This window comes from Euprymna scolopes, chromosome 9 (assembly GCF_053919585.1).
Source record: "Euprymna scolopes isolate OS-2025 chromosome 9, ASM5391958v1, whole genome shotgun sequence".
In the NCBI taxonomy this organism is placed as follows: domain Eukaryota; kingdom Metazoa; phylum Mollusca; class Cephalopoda; order Sepiida; family Sepiolidae; genus Euprymna; species Euprymna scolopes.
The window spans coordinates 159108755-159133516 of record NC_136490.1 but is presented as its reverse complement, the minus strand read 5'-3'; the positions used below and the strand labels follow the sequence as shown (position 1 = coordinate 159133516).

The 24762-nt window shown below is 35.8% G+C and overlaps 1 protein-coding gene across 2 annotated transcripts in view; it reads left to right on the top strand.

Annotated features, from left to right (window-relative positions):
- LOC145284949 (uncharacterized) overlaps nucleotides 1-96 on the top strand; it is a 44749-nt gene extending 44653 nt beyond the window's left edge. For both annotated transcript variants that reach the window (XM_080134048.1, XM_080134047.1), the window contains one exon: nucleotides 1-96. This exon is cut by the window's left edge and continues 521 nt beyond it. In XM_080134048.1, coding sequence (XP_079990174.1) covers nucleotides 1-63 — 63 coding nt within the window. In that variant the 3' untranslated portion in view covers nucleotides 64-96.
- The last annotated feature ends 24666 nt before the right edge of the window (nucleotides 97-24762 follow it).

The following is a 24762-nucleotide window of genomic DNA, read 5'->3' as shown; positions in this document are numbered from 1 at the left end:
AAGTCCCCATGCGAACCGACAGAACCTTTATCCGATAAGGAAGGGAACAGCACAGAACAATAATAAAGTTGTGCAGCGTTTAATAATTTCAACGTCGATCCGATTTTCTTGCGTTTTAAAGTGTAAAATAATTCTAAGGACGGTAGATATTTTTATGTATTCATTAGCGCAATTGTTTTTTTCTACAATTGTTCATAACTATTTTTTTCTGCTATGTTCGCTATTTCATGTGTAATTGTCGCTTGTTTTTTTGTTGATTTTTTTTACTAGCATGGGTGCCTGGCGTTGCCCGAGTGTTTGGAGGTGTGTGTTGAGCAAAAAAAAAAAAAAGTGGTCGTAGTAAAGCAGGCTCGAACCCGTACCGCGAAGGAGGAAAAGAACATGAAAAAAGTGAAATCTTTGCTTTTACGACCACCGCCAAACAAGAAGTGGCGCAGGTTTAAATTAAGGCTATACAATCGAAAAAAGGGGATGTCTTTCGAAAATATCGGCGTAAAATTGAACCCCTCCCTGGAGAAAGGTGCTCAGTTGAGGGTGAAGAAATTAATGTTTTTTGCCAATTTTTCGATATATGTCGTATGAACGGTCGAGCTACAAAACGATACTAATCTTGTGAAAATCAAATGCAAACATGCATACATACATTTATATATTGCTAGCTCAAATTTTAAACCAAAACGGATTAAAAAGCTTGCCTTATCTCTGAATACCCTTTATGTCAAATTTCAAATGTTTAAACCAGAAATTGTCTCAGTAATTTGGACGAGACCACAGAGGCCAATTTTGTAAAACTTTGACCCCTATTATAAGCGCTTAACATTTATTGTTTTGGGCTCAAATCAAGTTATTAAGTTAGATCCATGTCTAAGGAACCTATATCTAAAAGTTCAATTGTTTATAGCCAAAATTGGCGGAGAAGTTTAGTAGGGTTCTCAAATGTCAAATCGCTGAACATTGACCCCTTAACAGCCAAATTTCTGACTGCAAACATATTAAGAAGATTTTCAAAAATCTCAATACACTGTATATCAAATTTCAAGTCTGTAGACTGAGAATTAAGAGAGTTATTGTGTCGGGAAATGTACACATTAACCTTCAATTGGGCACTTTTCTCCAGGGAGGGGTTGCTTTTTTCGCCGATTTTTTCAAAAGTAATCCCCTCTTTTGGATTGTCTAGCCTTAATTGAAACATACATCACTTCCGGTTTAGCGGTGGTCGTAACAGCAAAGACGTCACATTTTTTTCACGTTCTTTTCCTCCTTCGCGGTACGGGTTCGAACCCGTCTTCCTACTACCACTTGTGTTTTTTTTTTTTGCTCAACACACCTCCAAACACCCAAGCAATGCCGGGCTGAGATGCTAGTATATATATATATATATATATATATATATATATATATATATATATATATATATATATATATATATATATATATATATATATATTTTAAATAAATAAAAAGTTTGTTTATAAGACTCACACTTCTGCTGTAGATAATGATGATGATGATGATGATGATGATGATGATGATGACGATGACAAATTTCACACATTATTTCACAAATAAATGGACGTAGGAATCAGACGAAACAAAATCCAACCGACTAACTAACAACTAAAACACTTGGACTTGTTTTTTAAATAAAATGTTTGTCTATGAAAGTCACATATCTGCTGTAAATAATGACGATGATGACAATTTTCACACATTGTTTTACAAATAAATGGACGTAGGAATCAGACGAAAAGCAATATATATATATATATATATATATATATATATACACACATTGAGCACTGCTTTCTTTTAATAGTATTAATACATTTACTAGTACATTAACATAAACTCCGCTCTTTAGACGCCATGTCTAATCCCCTCTAAAAGTAATCTTTAGTTAACTATTACGTATAATTATATTCATGCAAATATTCTACATGATTTAAATATTTGCGTAAAATATTTATAATAAACACAAAATTTTTTCCGTATATATTTATGTATACGTATATATTTTTGTTTAACAAATTTTGCCTATCAAACTTCTCCTAGAGTTTTTGTTCTACAGACATGAAACTTCATATATAAGGTATTTGAACCCATGCAAAAATTTATATTTGGGTTTTAGCTCGGAAAAATTGGTGCAAAAGTGTGGAAATTAAAAAAAAATGAAGGTCGAACGCCGGCATTACGAATGCATAACGTAGTAGTTATTGGTTCATGTTTTAACTTTTAACCTTGCAGTGAACATGTTTTCATAGCCCAGTCATTGACGTGAGCTGAACGTTTTGGTTTTGATTCCCGGTGGTGGCGCATGAGTCTTATTTATACTTTTTAAATCATTACTATATATTGCATCCAATCTATCTATCTATCTATCTATCTATCTATCTATCTATATATATATATATATATATATATATATATATATATACATATATATACATATATATATTATATATATATAAGTGAAAATATCTGTCTGTCATTTCTCTATGGTAGTTAAGGAAGACTATTATATATAAAGGCATTACTTTACATATTCACACTTTTTAATATATACATATGCACATAACCTTATGAACAGTACATAGTGCCCGAGCAAAGTCGGGAGGAACTGCTAGTATATCTATAAAAGTGAACGTGTCTGCGTGTGTTTGTGTGTGTACATTTCCATACGCAATAACTCAGTCAATTTTAAGTTTACAGACTCGAAATTTGATATACAGGATACTGAAATTTAGAAAAATCTTTGAGATTGGTTTTCGACCAAAAATTTGGCTGTTAAGGGGTCAAAATTCAACGATCAAATCGTTGAGAACTCTACCAAACCCTTCCGAGAATCTTGGGTCTAAACACTTGAAATTTTATATATAGATTCCTTGGACATGAATCTAACTTAATAACTTGATTTTAGCCCCAAACCATAAATTTTAAGGGGTCAAAATAGGGGTCAAATTTTAAAACATTGACCGCTATTTTTTTTTTTTTTTTTGCTCAACATACACCTCCAAACACCCGGGCAACGCCCAAGGAACCTATATCGAAAAATTTCAAGTGCGTAGAACCAAAATTGTCGGAGGAGTTTTGTAGAGTTCTCAAAGGTCAAATCGTTGAACTTTGACCCCTTAATCGCCAAATTTCTGCCCCAAAACCGATCACATCGATTTTCCCAAATCTCAGTAACCTGTATATCAAATCTTGAGTCTGTAGATTAAAAATTGACAGAGTTATTGCGTAGGAAAATGTACACAGACAGTTTCACTTATATATATATATATATATATATATATATATATAGAGAGAGAGAGAGAGAGAGAGAGAGAGAGATATAGATATATATCTGAAAAGTATAAAAAACGAAAAGTTTATAACTTTTCTTTATTCATTTTATATTGGTGACTTGTAGGAATAAAAATTTTATGAAAAATAAAAAAAAAACTTTTTACAAGAACATATTTTCCACCGATCCTTCAGTCTTTCTTACTGTGTGTGTGTGTGTATAATATGCATATATTAGCAGCCTGTCCGGCGTTGCCCCGCCGTAAAATACGTTTAACTATGATATTTTGATGAATGCATATTTCGTATTTATTATTATATTATAATAGATCCAATATATAGTAATGATTTAAACAGTTAAAAAAAAAATGATCCGTGCGCCACCATCGATAATCGAAACCAAAACGTTTAGCTTGCTATTTTCTTTTTCCTTAGACGTTAATGACTGTACTATGAAGACATGTTTACTGCAAAGTTAAAAATTAAAACATGATCCAATAGTTATTACGCCACGCATACATGTTCGTAACGCCAAGCTTCATCTGGCAAATTTCATTTAAAGCTGATATTTTCTGTATAGCGCAAAAAGTAGTTTTTGGAGCAGAAACACCAATAATACGTAGCAAATATGACTTTATCAAAATCTCTATAAAAATTGTGTTCATTGTATGCATTTTAAATATAAAACTGACCCAAATGAGATAAATTAATAAATACTATGTATTATTGTGCTACATAGTTCAATAAACATAATAACAGAACATTCTAATAGACAATTATTAATTAACTATTTCAGTTCAGCACAGCTTGGCAAATAATGTTCTTCTTTGTTTTGCCCGGTTCGTTTCGAACGTTCCCTTTTTAACATAATTTTTCACTGAATTTTTTATTAGGTAAAGAACCGCTACACGTGTAAATTAATATAAGAGTCTTTCTCGCACAAGTACAGTTATAATTACATACTAAAGTAGATATTAAAAGACGAGGCTACATTAAAAAGAGAGGTCGCTGTCATATTCTTGTTCGGGTTTGAAAGAATGGGACGGTTTAAAGCTGTAACATAGGCGTTACACTGCAAACAAATGGAAGATGTAACATAGGCGTTACACTACAAACAAATAGAATATGTAACATAGGCGTTACACTACAAACAAATGGAAAATGTAACACTACAAACAAATGGGAAATGCAACATAGGCGTTACACTACAAACAAATCGAAGATGTAACATAGGCGTTACACTACAAACAAATGGAAGATGTAACATAGGCGTTACACTAAAACCAAATGAAAGATGTAACATAGGCGTTACACTACAAACAAATGGAAGATGTAACACTACAAACAAATGGTTAGGGTATGGAGACTCACTATAGGAGTGCCTCCGCATGGAATGTTTGTGGAAAGAGGTGCGCAATCTCCAATCACACTTCTCCTAAGTCGACATTGTTAAATACCAGTGGCAAGCGGATGTATATATATATATATATATATATATATATATATATATATATATATATATATATATATATATATATACATTGTATTGTAATTTATAAAATATATATGGTGATTAAGCTACACTGAATTTTCTGCGTTTCATCCACTATAGGATTCGTCATATATATATATATATATATATATATATATATATATATATATATATATATATATATATATATATATATATATATATACTGTAAACAATGCCGAGATAAGCGGAGAGTACAAACAGCGCTTAGACTTCACAAATGATCATCATCCAATTTAAACAAATTGAAAAAAATATATAAAAATCCGTGTCGGCTTTTTTTTTTTTTTTTGTCTTCTTTTTTAGCAGAAACATTTATTGCCGTTCATTTTGTCACGGCTAAAATAAAAGGAAGCTCGCTGTTACATGTGCATTTTACCTGTTCGTTTTTCTCCTTCTTCCGACCGCATACTGGTCACAGCCGGCTCACTCTCGTCCTCACCGTTACACGTCCATTTTCTTCAACGTCGCATTTTCCTTCTGTCCCAAGCATGTGGTGCATTTTTCTCTCCTTTGTTTCCTTTCTCTTCTCACGCACACTTCCATAATTTGAATATGCACGTTTTTCAGCTACTGGAATGTTAGAATAATTTTAATTTCTCTTAATCCCGGCTTCAAACCAGGAGCTTCAAAGATCAAGGGGTTTCCTAAGATTGTTGGTGGTACCTATAATTGCAGAGGGTTGAAGGCCGCCTAAAACATCGGGGAGTTGTAGTAAACTTCCAGACGACTTGATACTACTACTACTACTACTACTACTAATAATAATAATAATAAGAAGAAGAAGAAGAAGAAGAACAACAACAACAACAACAACAATAACAACAACAATCCAACTGGAGCCGACTAGAACCATATAGCTGCTTCACTTAAGGAGTAACGGACCGTGTTCCTTTGTCGGCAAATACACAATTAGAAAATAACGACACGTTACGGGTGACTCTACGTTACGGTGTAAAATAGCTTTTTGGTGTCAACAAAGTCGCCAATTAATGACCATTTCGATGCCGTTTTTGCTCAGAGAAAACAATTAGACTGCAGATAAATTTTAGGGAAGGGTATTGTCGGTTTACTTTTGATCGTCCTGGAAGAAAGGGACAAGATCTGACAGCTTTTTCATTGCTACCGAAGAGAGACGAGTCGGGGGTTTGTATTTTGATGTACAATTAGACATGCACAAAAACGGGTTGAATGACGAGTTCACACACAAAAGCAGGACAATTTCAATTCCATGTCTGTAATTTGAACCGAGAAAATTTTCAGGTAAAAGCTTATCTATATATAAATATCTATCCATATACCTATAAAAGTGAGAAGGTGTGTGTGTGAGAGGAAAACTCTCAACCTATATACTCAACGGACTTGAAACTTGGTATATAGTGTATTCAGATATGTGGAAAACTTTTAATCGCTTTTCATCCGGATAAAAGTACTGCTAAGGGGTCAAAATTAAAAATATTGATGCTTGTGCGTCATCTGATTTTTATCTGTTTTTTAGAAGGTTTTAAAACGCTTTTAAAGGTCGTGAAAGCTGGTCTAAAGGTTATCGTACTTGACTCACTGTCTTTAGGTTTTAGTTTCGATCTCAGTTCGAGTATTTTTATTAACTTATAAAAAAATGAACTGTTAAAAAGAAAAACACAATACTCGTATGCATATGTGTTAGTTTCTTTCTGTTTTTTGTTTGTTTGTTGTTTTTTTTACTTCATTTTAAAGGAATTTTACGTTACGTTTAATACGGAGCAATGCCGGGCACATATTCTTCTTTAGTAATAAAACTTTAAAATAGTAAGAAATTTGAGAATCTGTTGAGAAACCAGATAACACGATGCAGGATTGTTTTTCAGATAAAAAAACATTATTTTTTAAATCAAAATTTTCGGCTCCATAAGTCTTCCTCCCAGTGATACAGACATTTTTTTCATTATCGAAATATAACAGCGTTGCTGAAGATCGCCAATGTCTTCCGATCTTGTTAAGGAAACTGTTCTTAATGTCTGTAAATTATTGTGAGATTCGCTGGTAGACGCTGAAATCAATTTTACTTCAGAAGAAGCATTGGTATGATGAAAAATTTGAAAATTATATAAATATTTTTAAAACTAAGTGGACTTTTTCTTTTGATGACTGTTGACATAAAGACATTAGTTCAAAATATTATTACTTATAAACATAATTTCTAATATTCTTACTAATAACAATACGTATACATACGTTCAAAGCTGGCCAGAGGCTTACTTGGCCAAAACGTGGTTAGACGACAACAACTACGGATGGCAGTGATTGCTGAGAATGCAGTTAGGAGATGCGAAGTTCCTATCCATCGCGGTTACCACCTGACGAAAGTCAGAGGAATAGTTGGCCGAAACGTCGTGAAACAACAACTAATAACGATGAGAATAATACCTTGCAAGAAATAAATTAACGTTCGTCGTAGTTAATTTTTAAAATCAAATACTAACGTAGCATATTTTTCCGAGACATTTCATAAATATTTTAATTCCTATAAAATTTAAAACGGTAGAAAAATTAATAAAACTAAAAATTGACAAAAACCTGTACTGTCCCATCACCGGTAAAGAAAATGGCTTAAACTAGTATTAATATTAAAATAAAGCAAAAACGTTTAATGTTTCATGACGTAGTTCCAGTTCAGCACAGACAACCGAACACCCTTATAAGAGGATTGTTGTTAAGACATCCGACATGATCACGCTGATATACCGATTATCGTTAGATTACCGAAGTGTAGCATCGTAGCATCTAGTCAGTGCTAAAATGGGTGAGCATTTGGAAATACCAGGTGTTGTATGTGATTTCCGCTTTTCTTTGCACTGTTTGCAATAGTCCTGGATTTCTCCTTACAACTGGAATAAGGCAGTGCCGACTTAGAAAGTGAGGGTGATTATTGTGTAACCTTTGCTTCACAATTACACGCACGTGCATTCTTACACAGGTATTCATTGTCTTTCGAGACGACGGATGCTACTGAGTGTTAGTAAGAAATTTAATCGCATATTTTTGCGATCAAATTCACATATAATGAGCAGAAGTCAATTCTCATATTAAATTAAATTCACATATAATGAGCAGAAGTCAATTCTCATATTAAATTAAATTCACATAATGAGCATAAGTCAATCCTCATATTAAATTAAATTCACATATAATGAGTAGAAGTCAATTCTCATATTAAATTAATTCACATATAATGAGCAGAAGTCAATTCTCATATTAAATTAAATTCACATATAATAAGCAGAAGTCAATTCTCATATAAAATTAATTCACATATAATGAGCAGAAATCAATTCTCATATTAAATTAAATTCACATATAATGAGCAGAAGTCAATTCTCATATTAAATTAATTCACATATAATGAGCAGAAGTCAATTCTCATATTAAATTAATTCACATATAATGAGCAGAAGTCAAACCTCATATTAAATTAATTCACATATAATGAGCAGAAGTCAATTCTCAAATTAATTCACATATAATGAGCAGAAGTCAATTCTCATATTAAATTAATTCACATATAATGAGCAGAAGTCAATTCTCATATTAAATTAATTCACATATAATGAGCAGAAGTCAATCCTCATATTAAATTAATAAACGTTTTTTTATGATCCTGATTATTCATGTCGACCGGAAATTAAGTAATACAAATTACACTTTCTATTCGCAATGACTACAGCTGTCCAGGATAATAAGTGCGTAAAAGAGAAACATTTAGAATGTAACATAAACAGAATGAAGTAAACACCTGTTACCATTACTGCATTTAATGGTTGATAAGTACATTATATTAAAACGTTTCTCTTTATTTTGTTATGGCGTTCGTCCATCTTTGAAGTAATACTGGTTGTAGCTTTGAATATTTTAAAACTTTGTCGTGAATGGGGCTTTTTAACCATAGTGAAGGTCATCAAAGAGCAGGAAAATTCTGGAAAAAAGATTGTTATTGTGATCAGTTTAAAGCTAACGATGTAGATAGGGCTTCTGGGCTGTGTGAAATCAACGTATCTAAAAGTTCATACCCCGTTGGAAAAATATAGTCGAACAATATAAGGATATGACGATGTCACAAAGCTTTTCAGTTCAGTAATAGAATACGCCGATAATATATAAATAATCTACGTTGAATGTTACCGATTTCTGTCCGTCTGCGTGTCACCTATTTTGTCAGTTTAAGTAAATTTTGACTAAAAAATTTAGATTCCGTTATAGACCAATCGTCTCATTCAATATACGAGATGCCGTCAATAATTTTGTAGACTTTTTCCTATGGGCACTTTAATTGATAGTACATGCATAAAAATCGAGTTCCCTTTCGGAGTAATCTCCTCTGGCTGCAATGCATTTGTACCATTCCAACAACTTCTTGAAGGCCCCATGGAAGTCTTCTTGTGTGAGCGTGTTAATGACCCTCGTCACAGCCTCTTTCATCTCCTCAATTGTCTTCCTAGAATCTCTTATGCCACTCAAAAACAGATGATCGATTCGTGCAAGATGGTTTAAAAGCAGTCTGAAGCAATCCACTTTTCTGTGGCATTTTTCCAAGTTTTAAACAGAATTTTACTGTACATCGTTTTTTTAAAGTGTTGTCAAGTCCAGATTGCACTTTTGAAATTCACCAGCTGTGACAATTAGGCTTTAGTAGTTTTATTCCAATTTTTAGCTGTTCATTTAAACCGGAAATGATAAAAATGGGGCAGTCGTCTCATAAGATGTACAGCAATAACATACTGAATTTTCAAGAGTCTACGACAATTTTAAATGCCTGCACAAAAAATGTCTGGAAATTTATTTAAAGGTGACACCATAGATAGAAGCCCACACAAGCACTTGCCATGGAAGTAACAGTAAAACATACACATGCTAGCAATGTCTCTCCTCAAGGAAAGACGTAGCAGAGAAGAGAAAAGGGCATTACCTACTTGGTTTGGAAGCCGATTTGAAATTCTGTCGAGGCAGAATAGAATGCTCCGAGCAGCTCCCACCCAGATGTGGCAACATGATTCCATCTTAGGACGTACTTGGTTCTTATACAAGTAGAAGATTGTATCAGTGGTGAAATAACAACCAGAGCGGCAGAATGATCCAATAATTTTTCCGTCGACCTTAGCAAAGGATGTTATGTTTGTGCTCCATTTTACATCAAGAAATTTAGGTCAACCCCTGAAGTATATCAAAACATAGTACTTCCTCAAAACGAGGGCCAATTATTTGAACTGAGGCCATATAGAGGTCAAAACGTTGATGATGGAAAGAGAGGAGCTTGGTTTTAGATGCATTAAAATTAACCAGCCACCATTTTCCCTATTGCACCGGTGCTCAAGATCAGAAGAGAGAGAGAGAGAGAGAGAGAGAGGATCAGAAAGATCTTGCTCATTTCCAGCCTTTGAAATGTTGCCATTGATGTTAGTATCATCAGCATAAATGTCTACTAATGATCTAAGAATGTGATTTGTGAGATCATTGATAAAGATCAGGAAGAGAGTTGGGCCAAGGATGAAACCCTCAGGGAGACTAGCGTTTATACTGTAAGCATTAACCGCTACACTTATAAACCTATTTTTGGACACTCTTAGTTGAAAATCCTGTGATGTAGACCTTTATGCGATACCCTATCAAAATTGCTCTAGAAATGAAACCCTCGTCGATAAATTAGCTAATCAGCTTTAAGTCTAGCAGAATGGAAACCATCTTACATTTCATTGAGCACTTTATTTTGCTGAAGTAGTTGAACACTTCTCTATTATATATACACATTTACAAAAACTCACTCATTGCGCATATAAGACTGATTGGTCTGTTCTATAAAGAAGATGACAGATCGTCTGAATTTTTAATTACTGGGCAGACTGATATGGTTTTCCAAAGTGTTGGGAAGTAATGTTTTCCTTAAGACAACGTTTAAACAGTATTAATTAATTTTTATTTCGGACTATTATTCTCATCTTTATTAGTTGTAGTTTTTCATCTTTTATTGGTTTGTTTATTCACAACGTTTCGGCCAGAGGAATAGTTGGCCGAAACGTTGTGAATAAACAAACCAATAAAAGATGGAAAACAACAACTAATAAAGATGAGAATAATAGCCCGAAATAAAAATAAATTAATATATATAATGCTCATCTCAAAAAATGAATTCCAATTAAGGAACAATATATAACGTTTAAAAAGTTTTGTAAGTATAGGAGTTAGTTCCGGTTGAAGCTTTTTGAGAATATAATTGGAATGACGTCACGTCAAATTGATTTATTGGAGTCAAAATCTATGATAAGATGTCGCATAGCGTGCTTTCAGTCACAAGAGGATATACGAGGGAAAGGAAACCCTGATCACAAAGGGTAGGATTTGCACCAAAATTCGTAGAAATGAGTTTAGCTCTGTCTTATGCTGGTAAGATTACCTCAAGCTCATTGGTGGTTGTGATAGAAGATACGCCTCTGTTCAAGACCCAGTTTGTAATTCGCGAAAACACGTGGGAATCACACCACTGCTCAGCTACTTTATATTTGACGGACTGAACATACGACCCTCTCGCGTTCTTTGTTACTCTTTTATGACAGAATGATAAAAATGCCTCCCTGTCGATTAAATAATTGTTCACTTACAAATTATATAGGTTTATGAGTTCAACATGAATATTTCCAGGTTCTAAAAATGCAGCAGAGGTTAGATCAACTAAAATGTTGTAAAAAAATAACTACAGAATAATTCAAATAATTGGTGATTTTACAATTTTTCATGTAAAGCATTCTGAAAGTGAGAATAATCGACACACTGCATACAAATATAAAAATTGCACGTTTAAAGAAAATATATAAAAATATTACGTAGTTCTGGTTACAGACACACAGGAAATAATTATAATAGAAATTTTTGTGATTATTAACTAAAAGTAAATGTCGCTAACACTTTAATAAAATGTAATTTACTGTCTATTAAACTCTTGTTAAAAATTCAATTTGCCAATAATTTACGGTTTCACGTTTGACCGATTTCTGACATCATCATAAGGCTTTATTTGATGAATATCATATAGGTGCAGGATATTGCAAGCTGTGACAGATTTAATATAACTCGTTAACCACAAGATTATGTAAAATATTTCGAGTTCATATTATAAAAGAATATTCCAAAATGTTTTTAAATGGCGCATTATTTTGTTTTTTTGTTATTTTTGTATTTATCTCCCTTTTAATTATTTATTTTTAACCCACAAAAATCGTTTACATTTATTCATAGAAAAATTACAACGAAAATATTTCTTCCGATAGTTCAGAAAATATCTTCTCCATTTTTTCCGTTGTTTCTAATTTGATCTTAAAATCTTCTATGCTGTTTAACTTAATTTAATCTGATAATTTTTTTCCAAAAATAAATTAATTAATCACTAAAGAAAATCAATTTGTAAATAGATTAGAGAATAAACCATGTTTTACAGAGCAACAATTCGCCCATGCATAGAGTATTGTGATCCCGCACTATTAGCCCAGCTCCAACTGTGGCCAATTACCGTAATGTTGCACCCCTGTTCCCGTTCAAAAAATACTTTAATGGAATATAAAATCGTACAGTTGTGCCTTTCGGCGTATAATCTCCCGACTAACCCGACATGCAGCAAAATCACACCCTTCATTGTTGAAGTCGATAGAAGTCGGGAAAACTTCTGCTCTAATAGTTTATTCCCTCAGACTGCTAGACTTTGAAATTCCCTTTCTGTTTCCTGTTTCCTTTACGATACTAATCTGCATAGGTTTAAATGTATTATGACCCGGCATCTCACTGTTCAACTCTATAGAGTCTACGGTTAGACATGATCCCAAATAGTAACCCCTTATGTCCAAGTTTTATTTTTATTTTTTATTACATTTTCACCCCAAACAAGGCATATTGCCACTTTGATGTAGGGGGCTACTGTCCGGGACGTAAGTTACAGGGGTACTATGCAGGGAGTTTAGCAGCAAGATGTCTGTTCACATTACACTTGAACTTCTGCATGTCAGTACAGTTGGGGAAGCAGGAATCTGGAAGAGAATTCTAAAGTCCTGCAGTTCTGGCGAAGAAGTTATTAGAGTAAAAGGCTTTCTTACATCTAGGGATCTTAACTGTATAGGGGTGGGACTTTGCTGCTTGTCGGGTTTTTCGGGGATATTTTTGTCGAGGGGGTACAAGTGCTTGTAGTTCTTCAGAACAGTGGCAATATGCCTTTTTTAGAGTGAAAAAGAGTTTTTAAGGTTTATTTTATTTTTTAATTCATCTTGATAATTATCTTGGAGATCAAGGAATAATAATTACCATTCATTATCCCATTAATTACGCCATTAATTATTTGGAAAGTTTTGAGTAAATCACTACCCATTCCACCAAATTGTCCCAACTTTAATTCTTTCTTCTTTGGTTAGGCTTGTCACTCTTCGGTGAAAGACAATCTAAATACAGTAGAACCCTGGGATACGGTGGTTCTAGGACACGGTTTATTCAGGTTACGATTTTCTTACCCCTGGTTACGGTATTTGCTTCGGTGTTATTTATAATGTTATTTAATTATATACATATGCATTATTTACTGTACTGTATTTTGTTACTAATTCTAATGCCGTATCCCGGGGTTCTACTGTATTACATTTCTATCTAATTAGAGATTTACATTTATTTCTGTTAATGTGTTCATGTTCGTTTTGCCGCTCTTCTTTTTATACCAACCGCAAGACTACATTCCAATTTCTATTTTTATTTCATTAATCAAGTTCAGGTATAAATGATTTGATTTGTCGCATATTTATTTGACTTAATTATATTCATAGAAAAATTTAACGTAAGTCGTAAAGAGGATGAGATAAGAGGTAAGAGTGAAGAGGATTCAGGCTGTTAACCTTTTGGCACGTGCGACCTGAAAGCCTATATTTACGATATCGTTGCTTGACGTCCTTTTGTCTTCCGGCAGAACACTGCTCTTATACACAAGGCTAATAAGACAACCAATGAGTGGCTATTCCTAACCACTATTCGCTAGAATTGTAGCCACTCTACTAACCTGACTGTAACTCCCTTGTCTATATCTTCTGAGAAGGGATCGAGGCTAAGACCAACAAGTACGCCGCTAACACGACCTACTATCTCAAGGCTGAAATCGTGGATCGTGTTCGCCGCTAGAAAAAAGTACACAGTCCCCTTAGCGTGTGACTTATTTTGCGTCCGCCTTGAGGTAGTTGTCTTCCGCAGCGGCGATTGAAAAATAATGTAGTGTGTTACTCTTCCTATTGTTTAAGAAACTGTATTGTCTCTGCATATAAAAATTTTGTTTTTATTTCATTTTCTTTTTTTGCCAAGTGTCGGATTTTGCTGCCATACACGCAGTGTGTGTTTACTGACATTCAAAGTTGACAAAGAAAGGTGAAATATGGAAATTGTTCGCTATAAAGCAAATGGAATATTTCCACTTGATTTTTTAGATGAGGATTGATTATTCGTATTATTTAGATCCTTCGGGTTATTGTTCTCATCATTGAAATTTCGTTCAGATTCCGTAGTTCGAGAAAAACATCTCCGAGTTCGGAAAATACACCTGAAGAAGGTCGGAGGTTACACGTACTGATACGTTGTGAAAATAGTACTCACGATGAGAATAATAGTCCGAACACAGATGTTGTAAAGTGATGAGACCCCCGGGGGATTTCGAACGATTAATATACTAGTTTGTATATTTAATATGTCATGCTGAGTGCAATTAGGAAAACATTAGATTTCTGTTTTTCTAGATTGAATTATTGTTATTGTATTTCTGAGTTCGAAAGTTGTTGTACCTATTAAAATGCCTCCCCACGGGACAGATTAAGACACCAGAGTCGTTTTTTTAACGTGGAAAAAAGGTACAAAAAATAAAACATATTCTCAGTCGTGAAGGACTGCTCTTCCACCGAAAGTCGTTGTAGTGAAAGTATTGTTTTAGATAAAGCTGTTAAGTTTTGCAGTTGTCACAGCCAAGAGAAACATCAAAGATAAACCCGTTCTGCTAGCTGTACTTGTCATAATGACATCATAGGTAAATCCGAGAAAATACGATCGAGTCGAGAACGCGCTTAAAACACCTGAACACACGTCCATGATGATGGTGACGACGACATCGACGATGACAATGGTAATCTCTCATTTGAATACCTGAGTGACCTCGGGTCCGACCTCTCTGAGATACCCCGAGTCCGACCTCTTCATCAATTGACACAGTGCAGGGAGGTATGGTCTTGTCAAAAACCACGGTTGTAGCATCCTGAACGCTGGCGTCCCAAGAAGACGACTAAAAATCTACGACGCTTCGGGACAAGATCAAAGTGTGGTGTCTGTTCTTCGTATGCTGCACTTCTGTTTCTTGTTCTCTTTCGGTGGAGGAGAAATCCTTCACGACTGAGACAATTTTCATTTTTGTACCTTTTCTCCACGTTAAAAAACGACCCTGGTGTCTAACTCTGTCCCGTGGGGAGGCATAGTAAATAGGTACATTAACCAACGCCAGAGGTATTAATCCTGGACACGGTTGAAAATGAACGAGCATAAGGGATACATTATATAGCTGTTACGAGTATATTGGCAAGTTACATAGGTTGCAAAACCATTAAATTCCTAATTGGAAAGCAAACCCCTTTCTTAAAACGATATCATGAGCATGAAAAAGTTAATTTTGAATTTTGTCTTTTATTGTTTTATACTTAACTGGTTTGCAAACTCACTTTTTCCTCATTCAAACAAGTTAAATTCGCTGGGTAACTCAACGGGTCATATATTTTATGAATTAAAGCAATCCAGATGTATTTTGGAGCGTCATTAATTCTTGATTTCATAATAATCCGCAACTGTTCGTTCGTAATTTCTTTAGTGTCATAGATAGAAAGCTTACATAGATATGTACATAGGGATATACGTAGGTAGGTTCGTAGGTAGGTACGTAGGTAGGTAGGTAGACGTATGGACATGCGGTGGATGCATTCGTTGAACTGAATCGGTTAGATAGCAAAATAACTTCTAAATTTTATTAATTATTTATGATTGATTTTCTAAGCAATGACAAATCAAATTAATCCACTGTAACATTTTTGTTTTGCAAATAGTAATTTGTTTTTTTAGGGTAATATTTTGTAAATGGTCATTATTTAAGATTTATACTGATTTATTTCATGTTTCATTTTAACAATATTGATTAAAAGATTCAAACAGCATTTATTAAAATCACTTTCACTTGAAATTATGGTTGATGGTAGGCTTAAGGAAAATTATGTGTTCGTGTAGTTGTAAGAAACAAATTATAAAATCAGTGTTTATAAAAAAAAGCAATAAGTCCGAACAAATAAAACAAGAATATACGATGACCGCTTTGGATATCAAACATAACTAATCCATAGAATTTGACAGCATTTTGGGAGCTAACTGATTCCATATAGTCGCGTAATTAGATAGAGAGAGTAAATGAAAATGTAGTCTTTGTAGTCTTTATAGTGTCCAGATATCCGTTCGAAATAGATTTCAACTTAATTTCAACCTAAGTTCAACTTAATTAAAGAACCAAAACTACAAACAAAACGTTTGATGTACGTACCCGTCACAGAGCGAAAATATCATATTCCAAAAATCACGTAAATTATTCAAGTAGATTTTTATTTATAAAATTAAACTTTATAAGGAAGCGATAACGGTGTGTCTTATTCCGCCATATTTAAAATTCATCACGGGTTACCCCCCCCCACTATCTTTAACAACATCTCCAGAAATCGAGAGAAAAACCAGCCTTGTAATTTGTACGGTTTGTTATTAATCCCCAAGAATCATAAAAAAATGGTTTTCTCTTTATATATAAACAACCTGATAAATCTATGTGATTTTCGGAGTATGACATTTTCGTTCTGTGACGGATACGTACATCATAAAGAATTTTCTGTATCTTTGTTTTTGTTTTAATTTAAATCTTGGCTTGCACTGATTATTCAGAACAAACTTTTAAAATAAAAAGCAAATACAATTCATACCCCCCAACCAGTATATAACATTGTGTCGGATGTTGTTTTTCAGTAGAGATGATTCCGCTCCTACTTTCTCACCGCATTTCTTTGGCGCCATTCAAATCTAAATTTAGAAAACTTCAAAGACGTTTCTCTCTTGTTGTCAGTGATATTTAAATATGCTTAACAATTCCAGCCTTATCTCTAATTGTTAACCTTCCAAGCATGGCGGTCCAGATTATACACCACTCGAATGAACATATTTAATGCCTGGCGGTGCGAAAAAACAGACCACTTATAAAAAGAAAAGATTTTCCTTATTGAGCAGCAGAACAGCATAGGTGTCACCGTTAGAAACAAACAGGTAGACAGGACGTAGCAGCATTTGAGAACAGTTTGAGGTGTCATTCGGTACATTCATAAAAAATGGAGACCAACCCAATCAGGGTTACTTCGTAGCGATACCACACTTTACCTAAACGTTACAGACGTTGACCATATTCTCTAAGCTTGGTCGATATGAATTGAGGTGCTAGATGGTCGTTCGTTGACCATTAAAATGATTAACAATTAGTTTTTCTGGCTGAACAGAGACTCATCCTCTGTGTTAAGGGTGATGATTCCGTAGCCAATGATATGACTATTGTCATGGGATGATATATTTCCCTCTTTCGATATGAAGAAATTATAATTTATTACACAAAAGATATTAATTATCCAAATAATAACATATAATAAACTAAAGTATAATAAAAGTAATTATTAATATAATTATTAATTATAAAAAGATAAAAATACTTAAACTATTATATAATAATAATACTAAATAATAAATTACTTAATTAAAAGAAAATAACGATAAAAGATTATATAAAATAATATAAAAAGTATTACTTAAGAATTTGAATATAAAATGTTTTTAGCGTCTCTGCAGATTTTCAAAACATGGAGCAAAAGACATTTTAAACCGTTTGTTCCCGAATTTACTCTGGCGATAGCTATAAATAGCGAAAGATGGTTATTTATAACTGTTGTGTCGTGGAACAACAGTGAAAATAACAATCAAGTCGAGGTGCGGTTAAGGAACAAGTGTATTAACAATCATGTACAAAGATAGGAAAACGTGTATATCTGCTGAGCACTCGGCTAGCAGTTGAAGTGCAGGCGTATCTCTCTCACCGGTGTTGGAATTACTAGCGCTATTTATAGTGCTAATCGGTGTAAATTCCTCTATTAAAGAAGGCCGGTATAATATCCCCCTTTGAAAATACCCCGTCTGGGATTAATAACGTTTTTGTTTTGGGTTCACCCTAATCAATTCTGTTGATTTCCGTTTTCTGCTTGATCTTCTGTTCTCCGAAACTGTCCCTGGTACGGGCACCTAAAAAGTATCAAACACTGTGTCCATGATGTCCTCCTCGGGCGATCTGGTCACCTTACTGTTCGAGTATCTTTTCCGAATTTGGTTAGTGTGACGTTTGTGCACGAAGTCTGGTCCCTTAATCATGTAGACCATGTTGCCCATTTGTTTCTCAACAATGCCGGACTCCCAGAAAGTCTTATTATTTTGAATCTTGTAGAAGACTCTTTCGCCAAATTTATACCGTTCTTTTTTTTGTTATCGATGTTTTTTTAGGTTTGGCCTATCCTGGTTTGGTAACAACTTGTGAAAAATCTATCTAACCTTGCGTCCGAATACTGAGGTTTCAGCAGGTGTCTTCGACATTTCGATGTTTGCATTCCAAGTGACTCTGTAGACTTGTAAAAACTGTTCGATTGACTTATCACCCGGCGACCCACTAGCTTTTTTCAGAGCTCTCTTGAATGTGTCAACGAATTTCTCTGCTTGTCCATTACTTCTTGGGTGGTATGGCGGAATGGTTATATACTTGATTAGATGATCCTCGCAAAAATGTATAAATTCGGTAGACGTAAATTGCGTTCCATTGTCTGTAACAATGCAGTCTACTACTCCAAACCTAGCGAATAGTTCATACAGGAAGTTGATAGTTACCTCGGATGTGGGATTTTTACATTTTAATACTTACGGCCATTTAGATAGGCTGCCTAAAACATTGAGATAATAGAACCCATCTAACGGTTCTGCAAAATCTAAATGAATCCTAGACCAAGGTCGGACCGGTTTTGCCCACGATCCGAATTGAGTCGGAGGAGCTTTCATAGCTAATGCGCATCCTCTACACTCCCTGATTTTTCCTTCTATATCCTTATCCACGTTTGGCTTATAAACGAAAGAGCGCATGAGGCTTTTCATTCTTGATATATCTGAATGTCCTACATGGAATTCCTTGAGCATTCTTTTCTGTTATGTCGCAGGAATTACGACCCTGTCGCTATATAACAGAACGTTATCGCAAATTTAATAAATTTCTTCATCCAGTTCGTTATTTTTGATCCTTTCTTTCATGCGTATAATAAATTCGTCCACCTCTGCCTTACTCTTAATCTCATCAAGCGTTACTGGAAGTTCTCTTATTGTGTCACATAACGTATTTTTTACTTCAAATTCCGCTTGAATGGCTGCTATTGCCATATCCTCCAATGGTTGTGTCTGCTTAGGTATTAACCTCGATAACCCGCCTGCATGACTAAATTTTTTAGAATGGCACATACTCCATTTGAAAATTATTATTCAGAAGTATGGTACCCCATCTTTGGAATCTATTCGCCGTAGGTTGTGGTAGTCCCTTTTTCGATCCGAAAATCGTTAGCAATGGTTTGTGGTTTGTTTGTAACAGAAATTGGCTACCGTGCAGGAAACGATGACATTTCTTTACCGCGAATACTATGCTTAGCGCCTTTTTTCAATTTGTGAGTAGTTCTTTTCGGCAGCCAAAAGTGATCGAGATGAATGTGCTATGGGTTTCACTTTTCCATCATCCATTTTGTGTAAAATGCATGCTCCTATGCCATAGGAGCTGGCATCGCTTGCAACTATAATTTCACACTTAGGATTATAATGTGCCAGAAACAAGTCAGGCGTTAAAGTGTCTTTAATTTCCCAAAATGTTTCTTCGCACTCTTGTGTCCAGACCTATTTTTGGTCTTTCATTAACAGTTCATTTAAACGTGACCTTAGTTCATGCATATTTGTCACAAATACATTGTAGTAATTTGCTAAACCTAAGAAACTTTGTAAAGACGCAATATTTTCTGGAGCAGGCATATTCTTTATTGCACTCGATCTATATGTATCCGGCCTTCTTCCATGTTTATCGATGATTTGTCCCAAGTATTTTATTTTCTCCATGAAAAATGTACATTTTTCCTGTTTTACTTTAAATCAATAATCCTGGATCCTTTTAAATACTTGGTTTACATGAGCTTTGTGTTGTTCTTTGCTAGCGCTTTTCATTAACACATCGTCCAAGTACCCTACTGCGAAATCCAACCCACTTAACATAATGTCCATAATTTGCTGAAAAATCGCAGGGGCGACTTTGTCCCCAAAAGGAAGTCTGTAAAACTTGTACAATCCCTTATGGGTATTAATATATAGCAGCTTTGAACACTGCTCATCGACTGGAACTTGTAAGTACGCGTCACTGAGGTCGATTTTAGAAAAATATTTCCCTTCACTCAGTTTCGCAAATATCTCTTCAGCGCTCGGAAGAGGATAATGGTGATCTTGTAATGCCCTGTTTAAGCCTGTCGCAAAGTCGGCGCAACCCCGAATCTCCTTACTCTTCTTTTTGATGTAAACCGTTGGTGCAGCCCACTCACTGTGATCAATTTTTCCGATGACACCCATGTTTTCGAGTCTTTCTAATTCACCGTCTATCTTTTCTATAGCGGCGTATGGAACATTTCTTTTCTTTCTGAACACTAGCTAATTGTCTAAAATTCCATGCATTCGTATACAATGATACATGCTACTTATCCATCCATCTATATTTAACTATACTTACAGAATACGAAATAACCTATATCTATCAGGTATAATTATACTCCATATTAAATGTTCTCTTGTATCTATACTGAGCATATCTTTCAGTCATATTAAATATTCAGTTTGGGCACCAAATCATAATTTCTAATAGCAAGTAAATCATACGTTAACACTTTATCCCATTCCTAAACTTACTAAACCATATCTAACCATACATTCCTAAACTTGCAAAACTATATCTAACCATACATTAACTCATCTCTTTCAATCCAATACTGTTGCAAATTTAGTTGCTTCCACTGCATGAATTTTTACCTATACCCTCTCCCAGTAAAAATGAAAATGGAAAGCATAGTAATGTCCTTTTTTTCAACCACGTTTGAGGAGTGAAATTTTTCTGTAGATGTTAACCTAAATACCCGATTTTTTCAGTAGATATTAACCTAAATAACCAATATTAACTATCCATGCAGGGTCGCAGAAATACCGAGATTAGGACTCAGGCGCAGGGAGAACCCTCTCCTAGCTGATAGACCCGTAGATCTTCGCAGGTCATCCATCTAGGAGAAGGAAAACTCTGAAGCTAAACCTAGGGGAGGGAGGCCTTTTCAGTTCTGGACGACAACCTTCCTAGAGCTGGTGACTCAAACAAATCACCGGTTGGCAAACCTAAACTGCTTAAGGAGGAGATAGGCTCTGTCTATCGCCCGGCTTTCATACTCCTTCTTTGCCTATTGGCCAGGCGTAGAGGTACTATCACAGAGACTCGTCTTAATCGCCCAGTGGTTGACCTTGTTTCCTAACTAGGGCAATGAACGCCGCTTTTCTCCGCTCCCGCCACATCCCATTCCCCTAAACTGGACACAGTGGGGTGCTCCAGTGACATATATGTCGGTGCAGTTGAACTGGGCTGGCTTTGCCTAATGGATTGAGGGTACCGGATTGGCAGTTCCTGGCTGCTGTTTCCGACTGATAGTACAGGAGCCCTAACTCTTTGGTAGCGCTTAAAGCGGCTGCTGCATCAACAGTAGTATAATATCGGGATGTACGTAGTGCCATATCGCGCATTGAAAGGGACCCTGCACTCATCCCCGGTGGGTTTTCCTGAGGCCACAATACTGTAGGTGAGGACAGCTGATGGTCTACTTGTATTGCATGTATGGTATTCTGCACAACCACTTGTCCAGCACCCCCTCACTCACTCACCCTAACTGAAACTTTTAAATCAAATAAAATGAAATGACAGCTCAAGCAAAAGTTACGTGTAAACCAGGACCAAACTCAAACAAAACCAATCTGCTTCCTCCCTTGAGGCTTGCATTTACGAATATCCGCGGGCTTATAACTAACTTAGATGATGTTGAGTCATTTCTCCTTGTAAACACCCCGGATATCTTAGCATTAAGTGAAACTAACCTTCACTTCTCCATTCCCTCTAACCACTTTAACATGCCTGGTTATCTCCCACTCTACCGTAAGGACTCGGACAGACATATGCATGGGCTTGGAGTCTATATTCGTAACACCCTCCCGCTGACTAGAGAAATAAAACTAGAATCAGACCACCAGGCCTTTTATGTGCTTCAGACTAAATATGCAACACAATATTAGCTACTTGTATTTTCTCTAACGCTCTCCCTCAACCTAAGACTGTACCCTAATAAACAAAGTCTCAGACAGCATAGATATAGCACTCTCCCTCGATACTAGCGCACAAGTACATGTATTTGGTGACTTCAATGTCCACCACAGTAACTGGCTAGGATTCTCTAATCACACCGACGTAGCTGGTAGCACAACACAAAGCTTCTCTATACCCCATTCCCTATCTCAGATGGTTACATTTCCGGCACGTTCCCCAGTCCAGCAAGATCAACATGCCTCACTTCTAGATCTCTTTCTGACAACGGTTCCCGATGACTGTACAACAAATGCCCACAGCCCACTCGGGAATGCTGATCACGCTGTGATAATGGTAGAAGTCAGCCTAAATTCTCGCCCTAAAACTGAAGACCCACTACTCAAAACAACGAGGTATTACAAAAAAGGCTGATTGGGAAGCCATCAGGGAACTCACCAGAGATGTCCCATGGCAAAATATCTTTACTCTTCCAGCGGAACAGTGTGCAAATGAGACCACTGTATGGTTTTAAACTGCAATTGAAACACATGTTCCCGCACGGAAATTCTATAGTAAGCCCCACTCTCCCCAATGGTTTACTTCTGCTTGTGCAGCTGCCATTTGTCAAAGGCAGCATGCGTTCCGCAGATTCAACCGACATAAGTCCAGCTCAAATAAACAGAAGTATATAGAAGCTAGAAATAATTGTAAGAGAGTGATAGAGACAGCTAAGACAGATTACTCTGAAACCACCAGAAAACGCATCGAAGCACAGTAATTAGAAACCCGGGATTTTTAGAAAATCTACAACAGCGTAGTAAATAATGGACAATCAACTATTCCCCCACTATCAAACAATCATGAGGTTGCTTGCACAGCAGCTGACAAGACTAATCTGCTTGTCAGTTGGTTTGCCTCAAACTCCACACTGGACCCGGTACACCACTCCCTCCCTGATTACCCTTTGCGAACAGACGTCACACTAGACGATTTGAAAATCACCCCTTCTCAGGTACATGCTATTATAAAAAAACCTAGACAACTCAAAAGCATGTGGACCAGATCTCATCCCGGCTGTGCTATTAAAAAAATGCTCTACCGAGGTTGCTCCAGTTCTCTCCAAACTTTACAATAAATGCCTTAACGAATCTTGCTTTCCCGACTGCTGGAAAACCGCTTCTATGGTACCAGTCTTCAAGAATTCTGGTGAAAGAACTGACCCACTAAATTATCACCCAATTAGCCTCCTCTCGCTTTTCGCCAAAATATTTGAGTCCTTAGTTAATCAAGCCCTAGTCCAGCCTCTAACAGCTGCTAAACTCCTGCTTGACAAAAATATGGATTCAGGCAAGCCCGTTCAACAGCAGATATCTTAACTGTAGTTTCTGAACGTATATACCATTAATTGGAGAAACTGGGGAGGGTAAAGCGGTAGCCCTTGATATATCTAAGGCTTTTGACAGGGTATGGCACGATGGTCTTCTAAGGAAAATTAGATCATATGGAATCACTGGAAGAATTCATAATGTAATTAAATCCTTCTTAAGTAAGAGAAAAATCCAAGTTGTCCTCGACGGTCGTACATCTAAACAATATGACATAAATGCGGGAGTACCTCAGGGGTCTATCCTTGGACCTCTATTATTCCTGATATTCATAAATGACCTCTCTGATAAATTGTTTCGGAGATGGGTATATTTGCCGATGACACCACTCTCTATAACAGATATGAGGGGAAAACAAATAAACACATATCCAAGGAAATGGCAGAAACACTAGAGGATGACCTCCAATCTCTAGTGGAAAGGGGGCAAAAATGGATGGTCACATTCAATGCTGCTAAGGCTAAGCTTGTTTCCTTCAATAACTACAAGAAACCTTCTCTACCACCAATAGCAATGGCCAAGAACACATTGCCTGAAAGTACTTCTTTTAAACTTCTCGGCCTAACGTTTACAGGGAATATGAACTGGAATAGATACATTGAGAGCATTGTCAAGGCTGCTGCAAGGAAGGTTGGCTCCCTCTACCGTGCTAGAAAACTACTTACGCCTGAAAGTATCCTGTACCTCTATAAGGCCACCATTCGCCCATGTATGGAGTACTATTGTCACATCTGGGCTGATGCATCTGCTGCTTGTCTCTCGCTCCTGGACAGGGTTCAAAAGAGAGTTGCCAACCTGATAGGTCCTGAACTGACATCTAGGCTTCAGCCTCTGTCCCATCGACGATATGTCGCATCCATCTCCCTGTTCTACAAATACTTTAATGGTGCTCTGACGAACTACAAACACTTGTACCTCCTCGACGTAACTACCCCGGAAAAACCCGACAAGCTACTAAGTCTCATCCCTTTGCAGTAGAGATCCCTAGGTTCAAGAAATCCTTTTACTCCAATAGTTTCTTCCCC